Source organism: Notechis scutatus, chromosome 2 (assembly GCF_049901735.1).
Source record: "Notechis scutatus isolate UNSWTSFEM ecotype Mainland chromosome 2, rNotScu1.2, whole genome shotgun sequence".
Lineage (NCBI taxonomy): Eukaryota > Metazoa > Chordata > Lepidosauria > Squamata > Elapidae > Notechis > Notechis scutatus.
The window spans coordinates 18,974,052-18,990,941 of record NC_142010.1 but is presented as its reverse complement, the minus strand read 5'-3'; the positions used below and the strand labels follow the sequence as shown (position 1 = coordinate 18,990,941).

The 16,890-nt window shown below is 41.5% G+C and overlaps 1 protein-coding gene and 1 long non-coding RNA gene across 3 annotated transcripts in view; one reads left to right on the top strand and one right to left on the bottom strand.

Moving 5' to 3' along the window:
- The window catches only part of LOC148131869 (uncharacterized), a 312,201-nt gene that overhangs the window by 290,903 nt on the left and 4,408 nt on the right, over positions 1 to 16,890 (bottom strand). The window lies entirely within an intron of this gene.
- Positions 2,299 to 13,367, top strand: LOC113431253 (cholinesterase-like). Of its 2 annotated transcripts, XM_087954395.1 has the most exons (5): positions 2,348 to 2,400; positions 5,016 to 5,781; positions 10,167 to 11,688; positions 12,109 to 12,263; positions 12,919 to 13,367. In XM_087954395.1, the coding sequence occupies exons 2-5, from the start codon at positions 5,706 to 5,708 to the stop codon at positions 12,951 to 12,953; spliced, it is 1,788 nt and encodes a 595-aa protein (XP_087810521.1). In that variant the 5' UTR covers positions 2,348 to 2,400; positions 5,016 to 5,705; the 3' UTR covers positions 12,954 to 13,367. The 2 variants fall into 2 exon arrangements, with proteins under 2 accessions (XP_087810522.1, XP_087810521.1); XM_087954396.1 differs by lacking the exon at positions 5,016 to 5,781 and having other exon boundaries at positions 2,299 to 2,400.

The window sequence follows — 16,890 nt, the reverse complement described above, 5'->3', positions numbered from 1 at the left end:
CAATATGTTAGGGATAACATTGTTTACCCTAACTGGTTTGGAGTAAAAATAATAAATATGGTATCATGGTTTGTTAGTTAAAGTGTGTGTAACTTTAACAGCAAGAATGTAATTAAGGGTGTGGTTGTAAAAGCACTATATAAGAAGCGAGGCCATTGCAGCTCTCTCTCTCTGGCTTACTGATCCCTAATTACTGGATGGATTGATGACTGCGTTCTTGCTGAAACGGGAGTGAAACAGGAGTGTTGATTGGACAGATAAGAAGATAAGATTGGACAGATTTATTGTAAGTGTACTGACATTGGCTATTCAACACAGACTTTGCAAATAGAGTATCCCGACAAGACTTGACTGAAATTGATATATGACTAATGGACCGTTTATTTTGACTATGCTATAATTCTTAAATGGAATAAACTATATTTTTGATAGCACAAGCGTATCTGTATTTTTACTACGTGTTAACTAAAAACTTATCTCACACATTTACCTGTCTTCCTATCTGACTTAGCTGCACGTTCTGTTTAGTTTGTTTTCCTTAACACCCGTTGGGAATCCAGGCTTAACAAGGTTCTTTTGATTGCAGTCGCACTATAGTGCCATTTAATTTCAATTATGTAACGTGAACTAAACTGTATGCGGGCAATACAAATAGTATATTTTCAGAAATTTAAATTGTCACAGGGAATTTTATGAAAACCTAATGAAAATGTTTTTAAATAATGCTATAATTTTTTAAAAAAGTCAATTAAATTTAAAAAAGGAAAGTGCTTCAGTATCGGACAAAACCCCTACCGCCCACCATGAAAGCTGGAATGCCCACTAGTGGGTGGTAGGGACCAGGTTGACTACCACTGATATAGACTATTTCAAATGCTCTAACATGCACTAACCCAGCCCTGCTCAGCCTGTAATGACAGAAGGGGCACATCCAGGGTGAGATTCTCCTGGTTCGGACCGGTTAGGCGAACCCCTTGTTCCATGTGGGCCCCCGCCCGTGCTCTTTTCTGTTCTTTATGTCTTTTTGTTAGAGCACAGCTGATTCACGTGGCAAAGTGGTTTGGCACGCCTCAGCTGTTTTCTTCAGCTGCAGTTGAAGCTTTTTTAAATGTGCAGCAAGCGTGCGGAGAGAAGCGTGTGCTCACCAAACCGGTTGTTATACCAGTTGAATCACATTCCTGGGCACATCCAGCAGTGGGATTCATATAATTTAACAACTGGTTCTCTACCTAATGACTGGGTGGGCATGGCTGGGTGATTATGTGACTGGCTGGGCATGGGCAACTTGATCGGTCTCACCCTTAGGAAATTTCTCAGTCCAACTCACAGTAAAATAGCACAATAAAATAGCACTGTTCTAATATTTAGAATAGGATAGGATAGGATAGGATAGGATAGGATAGAATAGAATAGAATAGAATAGAATAGAATAGAATAGAATAGAATAGAATAGAATAGAATAGAGTAACAGAGTTGGAAAGGACATTGGAGGTCTTCTAGTCCAGCAGTCGCCAACCAGTGGGCCAGGGACCACTGGTGGTCTGCTAAGAAAATTATGGTGGTCCGCAGAGAAATGTCACCCCCAAAGCATTTAATCCAGGCTGCACAGGAACACAAGGCTTGTGTCGCTTGCATTGTGAACAACACGAGGTAGTGAGGGGAGGGGGAAAGGGTGGTGGAGAACATGCCCCTTACCCCATGCATCTGGCCTGGCCACCGGGCTGCTTCTTTCTGCTTCTTTCTTCTGCTTTTGGCTGCACGAAAGGAAAGAGGCCAAAGTCTTTCTTTCTCTCCTCAAACTCTGCCGGAAATGAGTCTTTGGGACCCTGCAAGGCATCCTGCTCCAAGAGGCTGCGCTGGCATGACAAGTCTCACAAAGACTCATTTCTGGCGGAGTTTGGGGAGAGAAAGAAAGACTCTGAGGCTTCTGCTGCTTTCCTTGCATGAAGCAAAAAGTCTCTCTTTCTCTCACGCACGTGCTGAGAACGGAGCTGGAGACGGTATCCTGCGACCCCAAATAAAGAACGATTGATTGGTAGGAAAACGGGTGGGGAATTTTCCTTCAGACATTTTGGGGGATTTTCCCAGGGTCTCTGCTCTGCGGAATTTAAAATGATGAGTTTGATGGTTCCTGAGGTCCAAAAGGTTGGCGACCCCTGTTCTAATCCCACCCCTGTTTACGCAGAAAACCCTACACTACTTCAGACAATTCTTTCTCCCTGTTGAAAGGTAAAGCCTTTGCTTCCCTGAGTTTGAATTTCCCGGCTGGGAGGATGTTACTGACGGGTGGAAGAATTTAGACTGAAACGAGCTGCATGAAACCCGGATCTTGTTTATTTTTCAGGAAGGCAAGTGGCAACAAAGACCAGCGTTCCTGGGCTAGCTAGCAGAGTTTAAACTGTAAACACATGTTTTTTATACCCTTTATCCCTTTGAAATTGATTTCTAGGTAGTCCTATAGTTTTTGTGTGATTCTTTTGTGTTTGTGATTGCTTTAGTGGTTTTAATCTTATTTCGTGTTTGAGTCTCTCCACCCGAGGGCAATCTCTCTCTCTATCTCTTTTAAATACATTATTTATTTTTTTATTTCTATAAATACATCATTGTGTGAACAGTGTGATTCCAGGTCATTTGACATTTTAAGACAAACACGACCATAGTTTCATATTCATGCTATTAACTTTCTTATCTAATTTAGTATTACTATGTATTATCCATTTTTATCATAGAATATTCTCATATGCTACTTTACATCAATCTCTATATTCTTAATATCATTTTTGTTATGCATATTCTCTTAATAGTCATATTTGCAGAATTTAACAAATTATATAGTTCAAATAATCATTGATAAATTCATTGTGATTTATATTGTCCAGTATTTATCCCCTTTTTAAATGTTAATTATGTCACTATTATATTTTTAAAACAAAGTCCCTTTCTAATCTCATTGCAATACACAAATCGTATTTTCCATCTTATTTTCATTTAACAAATTATATATTCTAATATAATCATTTTTATCTATTACAATATACTATTGATTTTTCTTTCTGACATATTCCACATATTGTTTCTTTCCCTACAATATCGTATTAATTTTCATACATATTTCCATTAAGAATTATAAGTCTTGAATAATAGTCCTATAATAAGGTCTTAATTTCATATTTGTTCCAATTAGAATATTGAGCCTTATATTTATTATAATTAACAATTTATATATCTTTAATAATCCTATAATAAAATATTAATTTCAAATTTGTCAAAGTTAATAATTGTATACCTAAAATAATAAAATAAAATAAAATTCATGTGGAATCCTTATCCTTCCCCTCTTCAGCCATCATCTCTTCCTCTCCTTACAGTATTAGTTAATCTCTTCCTGGCTTGTCTTCCATTTTCTCTCATTTTATTGACCCTTTCTCTTATCCTTCCTCCTTTCTCTATTGTATTCCACTGTTTCTTTTCCCAGTTATCTGATTTTACTCTTATCCTCTCAAAGTCCTCTTTCTGAAATTTCCCTCCCTGTTGCTTTGTTGAGGGCAATCTCATGTGGGGGAGGAAGGGAGTGAGAGCTAGCGTGTTTGAGTGAGTAAGTGTGCTTAAGTGTTTAGTCCTTAGCTAATCGTGTTGTTTATAATTAATATTTTGTCTTTGTCTTTTGCAATACACCTGACTTTCTGTTTGCTCTGATGTCCTAATATCGTGGGTTAATTTCCTTCTTCCTGCATGTCCTGTTGCTTAATATAAGTTTTTGTATTTTGTAATGGTTTTGGTATTTTATAACAGCTCTTAAATGCGTTCTTTTCTAATGTGCCTAGAGTTCTAATTACCTTGGTTTGATTCTTTTCTTTGGGATATTTGTTTTATAGCAATTCCTTATGGCTTTCTAAAGTGCTTAGAGGTTCAATTTCTTTTGCTTGGGATATTTTGTAGGGTAAAATTTGGGGTGCAGTTTATGTTTTCCCAGAGGCTTCCGCTCTGGCTTTGTTTCAGTGGAGTTCAGGGTTTCTGGCTTTGCCTTAGTGGCAACTGTCTTAGTGTAGTTCCCTTCCCACAATCCCTCTTTTTTTTTCTTTACCTTCTATGATTTTCTTCACTGTCCCCAACATATAGGATCATATCTAAGTATACCTGGTATTCGTGGTCAATTTGGACCATCATTAGGGCTGCCTGTTTTTCTGGGATGCTTGGTTGAAAGGGGGCAGAACTACAAGTTTTTAGGCAACTGAGGCAAGGGGAAATGCAGTGACAGAGACAACACAACACAGGAGGGCTGCTAGAACATGGACAGTGACAATGCTTGCAATGGGGATTTTAAATCAATGGAAATCTGGTAGCCATGAGAAGAGCCAGGAAAAATCTAGGGATGGTTGATTATGGCCAATATTCTAGGCCAGCTCTTTCAAGTGGCAGATGTCCTCCACAAGTTCAGAAGCCTGATCCAGATCAAAATAACATAAATTCCTCCCAGCCATGATTATGCCTTAATAATAGATAATCTATTGCCGCTCTATTTTCCACGGTGCTGGGAGGTCCTTCTGCGTCTTGTGGCGCTGCCTGGGATGGAGCTGCAAAGGTGAGGGAGGCTAGCGGGACTTGCAGGCTTACCTGGCAGGCGGAGTTTGGCCGCAGGCAGGCAGGTGCAGGCAGGCATGCCGCAGAGACTGTGTGGTCAACAAACGCAAGCAAGAAGGCACACAGATTGTGCTGCTATGACGTGGAAATTGGGAGATGAGAAACGTAGTGGCAGGGCAGGGGTGGGGCCAGCATTCTCTTAGAACCAATCGAGAGACTGCTTCACACAGGTGCAGCACAGCACTCAGAGACCGCCCTCTGTGCTGTTTTTTCACTCAGCTGAGGTGGGCAATAAGCTGAGGTGGAGGTAAGAGCGTGGCAGAAAGGTAGGGCTAGTCAAAATTTTCCCTACCGGTTCTCTGAACTAGTCAAAATTTTCCCTAGAGGTTTGCCTGAACTGGTCTGAACCCCCTGAATACCATCCCTGGACATAGGTAACTATGTGGAACCAGCATAAACACCTCCATTCTAAAATCAATCATTCTGTTCTTTGCTCTTATTTTAAAACTTGGCCTTCCGAGTTGGTGTGCAACTTGGACTTGGAGAGATAGAAATGAGTGAAACCCAAACATTTAGTTCCCAATTTAATATTGACACTCATTTCCAATGGAAGGAGGGACTGATTGCCTAGAAAAGGGCTCCAAAGTTATGTAGAACGTTTTATTTTAGTGCACTTTCTTCAACAATGTAGTTGTGCGTCATTAGAGGCTCATCACCATATCCTGGGATGATTCATTCTGTTGCATAGGAGATGTATCATCCACAACTCCTTCCAACTCCTTTCCCAATCCTGACACCTGACTTCTTCCTCAAGAGTTACAGTAAACACCTGCAGCTAAGCTTACAGAAAGGTTGGGAAACACTTTGGCTAAAGACACCTCTCAGCCAACTATCCTATGGGCAATTTCAAGTACCAATTCACTCCTGATGATTGTAACTAAGGAATAAGCTGGTCTCCTATCCCACTTGGGCAAAAATTATTTACTAACTTGGAGGCTGGCTTTGTAAAACCAGTTACACAATTGTATCAGGCTAGCTGTTTGAAGAACCTCAAAGAACTGTCACTTCCTCTTGCGAAGACTATAAAACTTGCTACTACCCAAAAAATCAAAAAGTTCTAAAAGATGGAAGAAGATGGATATATAAATAAAGATCCAAGTAAGAGAGACCATCCCTTGGCAGCTATTAAAGGAAAGAAAGGTAATATCTTACAGCTACTTATTTTTCTTTATTTTACTCTGCATATTGGCACTAAGGTCTTTTTTTAAGGAGATGTTAAGAAACCAGTGAAAGTGAATCTAGTCCCGATTTTTCCTGGGGGGGGATTACATTTGTTAAATGTCATTTCTGTTTAAAAGAGAACACTTTCCTTGATTATCTATATGTCTTTTGCTTTAAGCTCTTTCTTTATACCTTGCAATTATGAGAGGGAGGGAGGGAGGAGGGAGAGAGAGTTTGGTCCAATGGTTAAGGAACCAAAAACAATGAATTCTAGCTCTGCCTTAGCCATAAAAACCACCTGGGGGATTTTGGGCTGGTCACTTTCTCTCAGCCTAACTCACCATACAGAGTTGTTGTTGGGGGAAAATAGGAGGAGGAAGGAGTATTACGTATGTTCATCACCTTTTTTTTTTAAGTGAAGTTTTTTTATATAATGTTGCTTATACATATCAATGCATTGAACAATGTGATACCTGGGTATCATACATTTTGGTACAAATAAACATAATATTATTACTCATAGTTATTACATTTCATTTTCATTGTTTCATATTGTTTAAACATATCTAATACTACCGCCATTCAATTTCCAAACCTCCCTCTTATTATTACATATATCTTGTTATGTTAAAATATATATATATGTTGTTATTCCCCTCTTATTTCTATTCTAACTTTTATTCATGTCACCATAGTATTCAAAGACGTTTCTTTTCTGTTTTCCATCTTTCATCTGCTTTATTATTCATATTACCCTTATTTAAGTCTTCACATCTGTATATATTATAGTTTCATCCTTCATTCTTTCATTGTTCAGTGTTTTAATATATAATCCTAATACCAATCACAGTATCATTTGAAGATATGGTAAATCTATTTGTAATCCTTCCATTCATCTAATCCATGTAATTCTACTATTAATACACATGCTTGTATTTAAGTATATTCTTTCATTATTAATAAATAATAAAATGGACCTTAGAATGTTAGTTTATGAGCCACCCCCTAATGGCCTCTTTGGGAGATGAACTGTTAAACTATAGCATTGCTGCATGTCTGAATCCAGCTAAAAACACCTCTCAGCCAACTATCCTATGGGCAACTTCAAGCACCAATTCACTCCTGATGATTGTAACTAAGGAATAAGCTGGTCTCCTATCCCACTTGGGCAAAAATTATTTACTAACTTGGAGGCTGGCTTTGTAAAACCAGTTACACAATTGTATCAGATTGGCTGTTTGAAGAAGCTAAAGGTAAAAATATGAGGATGAAGGAGAATTAGATATGTTTGTCGCCTTAAAAATAATAAAGGCAGAATATTAAATAAATCTATAAATTACATCCAGAAGCTAGAGACTAAAATAGAGGGATTGGCCGCCTGGCTGGCAGGATAAACAGTTGAGCTTTTAAAAATGGCAATAAATCTCATTTCCTACCATAGGACATCCACTTCTAATCCACTTCCTGCTTAAGCAGAAGATCCTATACGATGACAGACAAATGGCTGTTCAATCTCTTCCCACAACGTCTGTTCCGCTAATTAAATTGTTCTGACAGGAAATTTCTCCTTAATTCTGGGATGGATCTCTCTTCGATAAGCTTCCATCCGTTATTTCCCCTCAGGTGCATTGGGGAATAGGTCGATCCCCTCTTCTCTTGACAGCCCCTCAGATTGAATAGAAGAGAAGAGAATGGAGCTGGAAGGGACCTTGGAGGTCTTCTAGTCCAACCCCTGCTCAAGCAGAACCTCCTATCACTAGCCAGTGCTGTTCTTCATACATTTTAAACTCCAGGCCTTTGATCATCTTAGTTGCTCTCACTGAACTTTTTCCAAGGTCTCAACATCTTTTTTGGAGTATGGTGACCAAAATTGGTTGCAGTATTCCAGGTGTGGTTTTATTAGGATTTTGTAAAGTGGCACTAATACTTCATGTGATCTTGATTCTATGCCTCTCTTTATACAACCCAAAGGATTGTATTAGCTTTGGAAAATGACTATCATGTCACCTAGTCCTTCTCTTTGTTGGATGAGACATACCCAATTCCTGCTACCCTTCTTCATCTGTTTTATCTTTGTTGCTCTTCTCTGAACTCTTATCTAGAGTCGGAACATCTTTTTTATGTTGTGGTGTCCAAAAACTGGAGCCAGTATTCCAGGTATGGTTTTGTCTAATGTAGGATAAAGTGATACTAACCTTCATGTCATCTTGATGCTATCCCTTTGTTGATGCAGCCTAGGACTGTACTGGCTTTTTTGGCCGCTGCAGCACACTGCTGGCTCACACTTAAGTGGTGGTCTGGTAGGACTTCAAGATCCCACTCAGAGTTTGACACTCATCATACCAGTGAAACACTAATATTCCACTATTTTTATACTAGTGTATTACTAGTATGTATTGTCACTATGGTAATATCATACTAGTGGAACTCGTTTGACAACTTGTCATGCTAGTGGAAGTTTTTATAGAACGAATTTCCTATGTTAAGTTTCCTTCTCTCCCTGGCACAGCACTGTACAATGTGCTTGGTTTCTTGTTTTACAAAATGTGCTTCAGAGAAATCAAGTAATCCCATTCTTGCCCCATCAAATTGTCTACAGTATTGTTTTCCTCTTTCTCTATCACCTAATGATCCAATAATCTTAGACAGAAAAAAAGAAATAAAATTGGAAGAAAAAGGAATACAGATTCACATCCCTACGATCAGAGGTCTCTCAAGATAAACTTGCTTTCTTTGAGATTATAATTTCATCTATATGGGAAGAAGAGAAATTTGCAAAAAAGTTAGTTTCCTTTTCTGGTCATTTGTACTTCATAAAAATAGCAGATTGTAGGGAAGAATGCATATGAAGAACATAATTGACTTCCCCCACAGCTTGAGTTTCTAAAAGTCTAATTTGTCTTCCTCCGTGTGAGTGGAAAATGAAGTTACTGTGTCCCATGATGGACTTTGCTGGCGCTGGCTGGAGAGAAGCTCTGAGTAGAAAATTCCAGTAGATTCACCTCTGTTCCAATATTTGTGTGGCATCTACTTTGGGTGGGTTTGCTTTTTCCTGTAGAGCAGATGGTTCCAATGCAGTAGATGTGATTGATTGCTAGGGCTTTGTGATTGGAATGGGACTGTCTCTAATCAATGAAGTCCAAGTAAATTATATTGACAGCATTCCTCTGGTCCGCTAATTTTGTCTCTTTGTCAAAGAATAAAATAAGATTTTAGTCTGGCATGATCTGTTTTTGACAAACCCATGTTGGCTTTGTAATGTTAGGTCTTCTTCAGGAAACCTAGAGAAATGCTTATGTTAGGCAGCCTAGAGTGCCTGCTGAGGAAAGCATGTGTGGATGGGAAAATACAAAGGTTAGGGTAGAGTTCCCCAACCTTTTCGGTTGTGGATTGCTGGGTGTGTGTGTAGAGGGGAACAATCCGTGTGTGCGGCAGGCACACGTGCATGCAGCTCACGTGAGTGGGGATGCGTGCATGCTCACACACTCACCTGCCACCTTTAGCTGTTCTAAAAAATGTTTCTTTGTGTGAAAGAAAATAGGAAATCCCATAGTGATTAGAAAACCTGAGTTACTGGTTCAGTCAGACATTAAAAGTGTGCTCTTTTATCTTTTCAGTTGTACCTCGCTTTTTATAACATTATTTCTCAACCTTGGCGACTTTAAGATGTGTGGACTTTAACTCCCAAAATTCTGGGACTTGAAGTCTACACATTTTAAAGTTGCTAAGATTGAGAAACACTGATTTATAGCCTTTTATAGATTAGCTCTCTCCATTTTTTTCTGATGCTTTACAATTTTGCTTAGTTTGCCATTCTTAACATAACTGGTTTTTCTAAGGAATTTTATTGCACAGCACACCCAAAAGAGGGCACGCTTACCTTTATAATCCTAAATTTCAGTGACTGTTCTGGCTTGACATGATCGGTGGGTTTAAAACAAGATCGGAGCGGTAAAAATGTTGATTTGGAGTAATTTTACATTGTTATTTATTTCAGCTATATCTTAAACCATAATTTACAAGATAGGGATTTGTACACCAAGTTCCAGAATAGGATTCTGGAATAAGTTAGAAAGTTAGAACGCAAATAATATATACCAACACTGTATTGGGAACCCTGGAGAAGATCTAATAGCAAGTCTGTGTAAAACTCTCCATTCGCTGAACAAGGGGATCTTTAAACAAGAGTTCTAGAAATTTGGAGATACATCATGGAGAAGCGCAAAGTTGACTAAGTCATTACCTGCTCACCATTGGCGTCCTCAGGAAAAAAAGGAGCACCACCATCACAATAATCATGAATCGGCATAAGGTGGGCTTATACAGTATTGGAATAATCTTACATTGGTTGTCATTTTTTCCAGGTCCGCTGACTCGTCCTTCTGTTGCAATGCCTTGTCTGCTATGCCCGTCTCTCTTGTGCTGCCTCCTCCTCCTCCCCTTTCCACTAGCCTCCAGTTGTGCTTCTAATGGAGACACAGTGGTCATAACCAGCAGTGGCCCTATTAAGGGCAAGCAGTTCCTGTCTGGCCTTGGATCTGTGACAGCCTATCTAGGCATTCCTTATGCTGAGCCTCCCCTGGGGAAGTTGCGTTTCCAGAAACCTCTTCCACATCAGCCATGGAAGCAACCATTGGAAGCCACCAGTTTTGGCAATTCCTGTCCTCAATTTATTTCCCAGGATGTCCCTGAAGCACATATATGGTCTCCTAAAACACCACTGTCAGAAGACTGCCTTTCGCTCAACATCTGGGTGCCACATCCACAACCTTCTGCCCCAGTGCCTGTTTTGGTCTGGATACATGGAGGAGGATATTTCATGGGCACGTCTTCTGTGGCCGTGTTCAATGGGGCATCCTTAGCTGCCACTGAGAATGTCATTGTGGTCACCCTCAATTATCGCTTGGGAGCCTTAGGCTTCCTTTACTTTCCACCAGCTGCCCCAGGGAACCTAGGCTTATTGGACCAACAGCTGGCCCTGAAGTGGGTAAAAGAGAATGCAGCTGCCTTTGGGGGAGATCCTTCTCAGGTGACCATTTTTGGCCACAGTGCTGGAGGATCTTCTGTGAATTTCCATCTTCTCGCGCCAAAAAGCCAGGACCTTTTTGCCCAAGCGGTGATACAGAGTGGAACAGCCAATGCCTTCTGGGCTTGGAGGTCTCCTGAGGAAGCCAAACGGATATCTCTGGAATTCATTCATTTGCTAGGTTGCTCTGAGGACAATAAGATCAGCATAGGGCACTGTCTGCAAACAAAAAATGTTTCTGAATTGATTCGGCATGAAATGGCTCTCTTTGCGAAAGGTGGCATCCTTCTGAATTTTCCCTTCAGGCCAACCACAGATGGGGACTTTTTACTTGGGGAACCAGAAAAGCTCATGGAGGAGGGGCAAATTCAGGTCAAACCTGTCCTCATAGGTGAAACCTCTGATGAAGCGGCCTCATTTGTCCATTATGTTTTCTCTAACATCACCCACAATCTCATCAGTCAGGAGCAGCTTCTGAAAGGGATACAGCTGTTGGTGCCAAATGCAACTGAAGATGTGGTTCAGAGTATAGCACTGAGGTACAGTGAAGGGAATCACGGTCCAGCAAAATACCGCTCCGCTCTGTCCCACTTCTATACAGATCGGATATTTACATGTCCATTCATTGAAGCTGCAGGAAATATCAGGAAAACGGGGAGTCCTGTATATGCCTATTTATTCGCACATCGCCCTTCATGGTCAGTTTGGCCTGAATGGATTGGGGCATCCCATGGTTCTGAGATTCCTTACGTTTTTGGGACCCTTGAATCAGTGATGCCTGTCAATCAAACATACACAGAGGCTGAAGCCAGACTGAGCCGTAAGATGATGCACTACTGGGCAGAGTTTGCCAGAACTGGGTAAGTAATGCAGCCATAAAGTAATGCACTCTATTTCTTTGCCTATGTTTACAGGTTGTGTTAATACATGTAGCTCATGATTTACGACCATAGTTGGGACTAGAATTTCTGTTGCTAAGCAAGATTAAGTTAAGTGAATCTTGCCCAATTTTAAAACCTTTCTTACTACAGATATTAAGCAAATCACTGCAATTCTTAAGTACAACATACGGTTATGTGAATCCATCCCCTGCTCAAGCAGGAGACCCTACACCTTGTACTTCAGACAAGTGACTTCTTGAAAGCCTCCAGTGATGGAGCACCCATAACCTCTGGAAACAAGCTGTCCACTGATCACTTGTTCTCACTATCAGGAAATCCCTCCTTAATTGTATCTCTGCTTGATAAACCTTCCATCAATGTCCTTTCCTTCCTCCACAGGAATCCTTCCGGGTCAGCAGCCACCAAGGATAAATGGCCTCTCTATGATCCCACAAAGCACAATTTATTCCTTTTTAATACTGGGCCATTCCAGGAAAGGGTGAGAAAGCACTGTGCTTTTTTAAAGAGCCTTTTTTCAAAGGCTGAAGAGCCACGTAAGTTCATCTATTAGTTCTGCCTTTGGAAGGGAGTAATGGTTGATGAAAAAGCTGCTTTTAAAAATCATTTATATATCAAATATAGAGATCGCCCATCTCATTCATAGCGCAATTTCTAAAAATTGATGTTATTGCCTGTGTTTGCTGAAACATACGCATTTGATTTTGCACTGGGCAATTTTGTAATGCTAGCGATACATTTTGTAGAGCAAGCATATTTCAAAGACACCACAAGAATTAGGTCTCTAGTAATGTCCTCTAAGTAAGCCTTAGTTGCTCACATAAAGATAACAACAATAACAAATCCCAAAACTCCTGGATCCCCCCTTGACCACCATCGGCATTGACAAAATCCCTCTCAGTCAATTGCAAAAGGCAGCTTTACTTGGAATAGCTTACATCCTGCAATGATAACTTTAACACCCTCAAAAAATATCTGCCCATCCTGGCTTTTGAGAAGGACTGAGTTGGTGGACCTCCAATCTAAACATTTGGCTGATCATGTGATGAACAATAATGTTTTGATATCTATTTCATAAATATATATGATGTCATGAATCATGGAATCGTCAGAATCCTATTTCTAGATTCAGATTCTTCTGTGATAAGATGTACACCTTATCTTGATATTTCATTTTTCTTTGTTCTGCAGAAAAGTCCGAAGGTGATCCTGTTTCATCAGACTAGGAAGAAGACAGGAGGTGTCCCTAACAGTGATACTGTCATTCAATAGGGAGAAGTGGGAGCCCTTGAATTTGATTCATTACTATTGCCTGCGACAACTGTTATTTTATTACTTGTATCCTGTCGCCAAAGTGCCTTGAGATTTTCTCACCTCTTGGGAAATGTTTAGGGCGGGGGCAGGTGGGTTGTTTCACTTTGAAAGCCAGCGGAGATGGCCATGGGAATGTATGCTTATCTGTTTCTCAGAGCGGCCGGTACAATGACATCTTCACACCTGTGGATTGGCTGAAATCCGCATTTGGCTAAAGGGAGGGGGTTTTACTGCTTTCATTCTACTTGTTTTGCTTAAGGGTATTCAGACTCTGCTTCAAATGTATTGCTATCACTTCTGCTTAATAAAGGGTTCCTTTAGAAATACTTTGGTTCAAGAGTCTTCACTTTCTTAAGTTAGGAGGAGAGGCAATCCTTACAGGAGGTGGGAATCCAGTGCTTGGTTGTAGTAATGGCCATCAAGTGGGATCAAGTTGGATGATTTCCGAAGGGGGCTAGACTTCTTTCTAAATAGCAATTTCACATCGGCATTCCAAAGTACTGTATTTTTAAGTAGCACTTTTGTGGCTCAGCTTTGCTGTGTGGAGTGGAAGCTCTCCAAGCTGATGCCAATGGCTTTTATGGAAGAGGAACCTGGAGGAACCTCAAGATCTCAGCATAAACAAATACAGATCTTGGGCATAGGGTAGGAATGAATGAGCCACGAAGAGTAACTTACACAGAAGATTGTGCAGTGCTGAGAAAGAGAAAGCATGAGAATGAAACTCAGCCTTTGGGGGAAATCAGTTTTCAGATAAATAGGACAATTTAATAGACAAATGGAGAGATTGGGAATGTCTCCTTGTAGCCCAGCGATAAATGTTATCAGAACATTCCCATAGGTACCCCTGAATCTCAAGATGCAAATGTTTCTTCTAACAAAGGCCATTGTCCTCTCTAGATGATACAAGAGCAGGAAGATTGAGATCAGTTATGTTATTAATTACCAATGTGTATGCATGCATATAAATCCCCCTCCATTTTGAAACGTATAAATATGAGTGAATCTGTCAAGTCTGCCACTGTAATGGCTTCAATCTACTTCGCTTCGCTGACATCCTGACGTAAAATGAGGGGAGGGGGAGAATGGGGACGTAGGGAAGGGGGATGACAGAATGACAGAAACCAGAGGTGTCAATCTGGAACAGACCGGCTGATCCAGCAATATGAGCATGAGAATGAAATGCAAAACTCCACCAAAGTGGCGCCAAACCTTAAAGCTGTTACCAAAACTCCTGATATTATTGGGCTCTTAAAATTGGTCAAGATGAGAGGACCTGGGAGAAGGGAGAAAGGAAGGCTTTGAGTGGGAATACTCAGATTTAGCTTTTCTTGCGCTATAACCAAGCAAAAGTATATCTTTTGCTAGAAATGGATTTGAGGGTCTTTCTTTCCTAAACATCCAAGCTGGGAGAAGCTTGACAAGCATCATTTTCTCCCACTATTTTCTGAAGGGAATTTCTCCAGTGCACACTGATAATGGTAAACACTGCAGCAAGCCATAAGTACGTACTTTGGGTCCTGCATTTGGATTCCACAAACTCCACAATGTTTAGTATAAGGAGAACACAGAGCACCTTAGATGGACTTTTAAGGTTAAGATTAAGGCACCAGACTAGATATCAGGAGACTGTGAGTTCTTATTCTGTCTTAGCCATGAAAGCCAGAAAGGCTGTGATTAGAACTCACAGTCTGGGAACATTTAGCCTGGTGCCTTAATCTCAAAAATCAATCTAAGAGGGACTCTGTATTCCCCCTTATACTAAATAGGATGATTTTAGACTAGTCACTCTCTCTCAGCCCAACTCACCTCACAGGGTTGCTGTTTTTGGGAAAATAGGAGAAGGAAGGAGTGTGGGTATGTTCTCCACCTTGGGTTATTTGTAAAAATAATAACAGCGAGATATATACTAAACAAAAATAAATAAAGTCCCTGTTGTGAATCAATAAAAGAACTAAGCCCAAATGCAAAGCAGGTTTTGAAAGCCTGCACACCTGATTGGTCCTTAAACAAAGAACAAGGATTGGTCCATAGCAAGTTCCTGATTGGCCCATATTAGGACACTTCTTATTGGGTATTAGTTGAACTTGTTGCACATATTATTGGTTAATAAGGTAGCAGCCAACCCTATAAAAGGGTTACTGCTGCCCATAGCTTTGCTCTGTTCTGTTCTATCTACTGTTATTAAAGAGTTGAAGTCACTGGTCAGATGTCTGGTCTTCATTATTCTCCAAACTTAACACTGGCGACGAGGGTGGGATGCGGAGACCGAAGAGCTGACTGATCTACAGAGCAACCAACAGAGCACGTGGTCGAACACGCACTATCAACGGCAACATGGCCAGCGGTGCCGTACCACCCGCTCCATTCGACCCAGAAACCGAAGACTGGGAGTCGTACATGGATAGGTTCCAGATGTTTCTGGAGACCAACAACTTGAAAGATGCAACAGCCAGCAAAAAAAGAGCTGTATTTCTAACCCACTGCGGGCCTACCGTGTTTAAAATGGCAAAATCACTTGCCAAGCCAGCCGAAGTAAAAGCGATGGACTGGGACGTCCTCGAGCCTTTGCTACGGGCCCACTACGCGCCCACCGTGCCAACCTTAGTCAGAAGGCATGAATTTTACCAGAGAGTCCAGCGGAAAGGCGAAAGCCTTGCCAACTACGTCGCAGACCTCCGAAACCTTGGAGGCCTCTGCGGATTCTCTAACTTAGAAGAAGCCCTCCGAGACCGCCTAGTTCTGGGCCTAGAAGACTGCACGATCCAGAGCAAAATCATGGCTAAGGGGGACATCAGCCTCACCGATGCCATTAAAGAAGCCACTGCAGCAGAAGCAACTAAGAAGTCGGCAGCCCGAATGCGCCGCACCAGCGCACCGCTACGTCAACTCGCCAATGATACCTCGCCTTGCTCAGAGAGACAACCGGTATCGACTCACCACGAAGACCTAGAATCCCCGTCAGATAGTGATGAGGAAGAGGTCAACCGACTCCAAACTGAACGAGACCAGTTCCCACAACGCTCACTTCGACCTTGTGCAGGATGTGGAGCGAATCACCCACGATCCAGCTGCAAATTCCTTGACACACTCTGCCGCGTTTGCGGGAAAAGAGGTCACATCGCAAAGGTTTGCAGAAGCAAACAAAACTCCAACTCCAAACCCCGACAGGCCGAATGCCAGTCTTCAGGGTTAATCGGCACACCCCGAGACAAACTGAATCACCAATGGGGAAGCCACTCCTACAGAAACAAACCGTCCACCACTTCCACCAGGCGGGAAGAAACCAGGCGGGAAGAGACCCACCAGACGATTACCATAGGCCACGCTACATCCCTAGATGCTGGGAAAATCAGAGTGAAGGTCGCTATCGAAAACAAACCTTGTGTAATGGAGGTGGACTCAGGATCATCCCTCTCGATGGTGTCCTGGAAGACGCTCCAACAGTTCGTTCCGACGATTCACCGCCAAGACCTCAACCCTCAAAGGGTTATACTCAAAGATTACCAGGGTAACCGAATTCCCGTTGTCGGGTCCCGCCGATTCCAGGTCTCTTTCAAGGACCGCACCGTCGCACTGCCACTGACTGTCGTTGACCGTGACCGGCCTAGTCTTTTAGGCCTGCAATGGTTCAGACCGCTCGGAATCACTGTAGCCGGAGTCCACCGTGCCGAGAGCAACGATTGGGAGGAAGCCCTCGTGCAAGAATTCCAAGACGTTTTCGCGAACGGACTAGGCAAGTACAAGGGGACCCCGATCTCATTTAACTTGAACCCTGAGGTAGCACCCATCCACCTTAAGCCGCGTCGGGTGCCGTTCGCCCTAAAACCTAAAATCGACGAACAACTC

Bases quoted from the DNA above. Each gene is read 5' to 3' on its own strand.
- LOC113431253 (XM_087954395.1), top strand. From the start codon at position 5,706: ATGGAAGAAGATGGATATATAAATAAAGATCCAAGTAAGAGAGACCAT. The intron at 11,689-12,108 runs GTAAGTAATGCA...CTTCCTCCACAG, and splicing joins GCAGAGTTTGCCAGAACTGG to GAATCCTTCCGGGTCAGCAG. The intron at 12,264-12,918 runs GTAAGTTCATCT...TTTGTTCTGCAG, and splicing joins TTCAAAGGCTGAAGAGCCAC to AAAAGTCCGAAGGTGATCCT.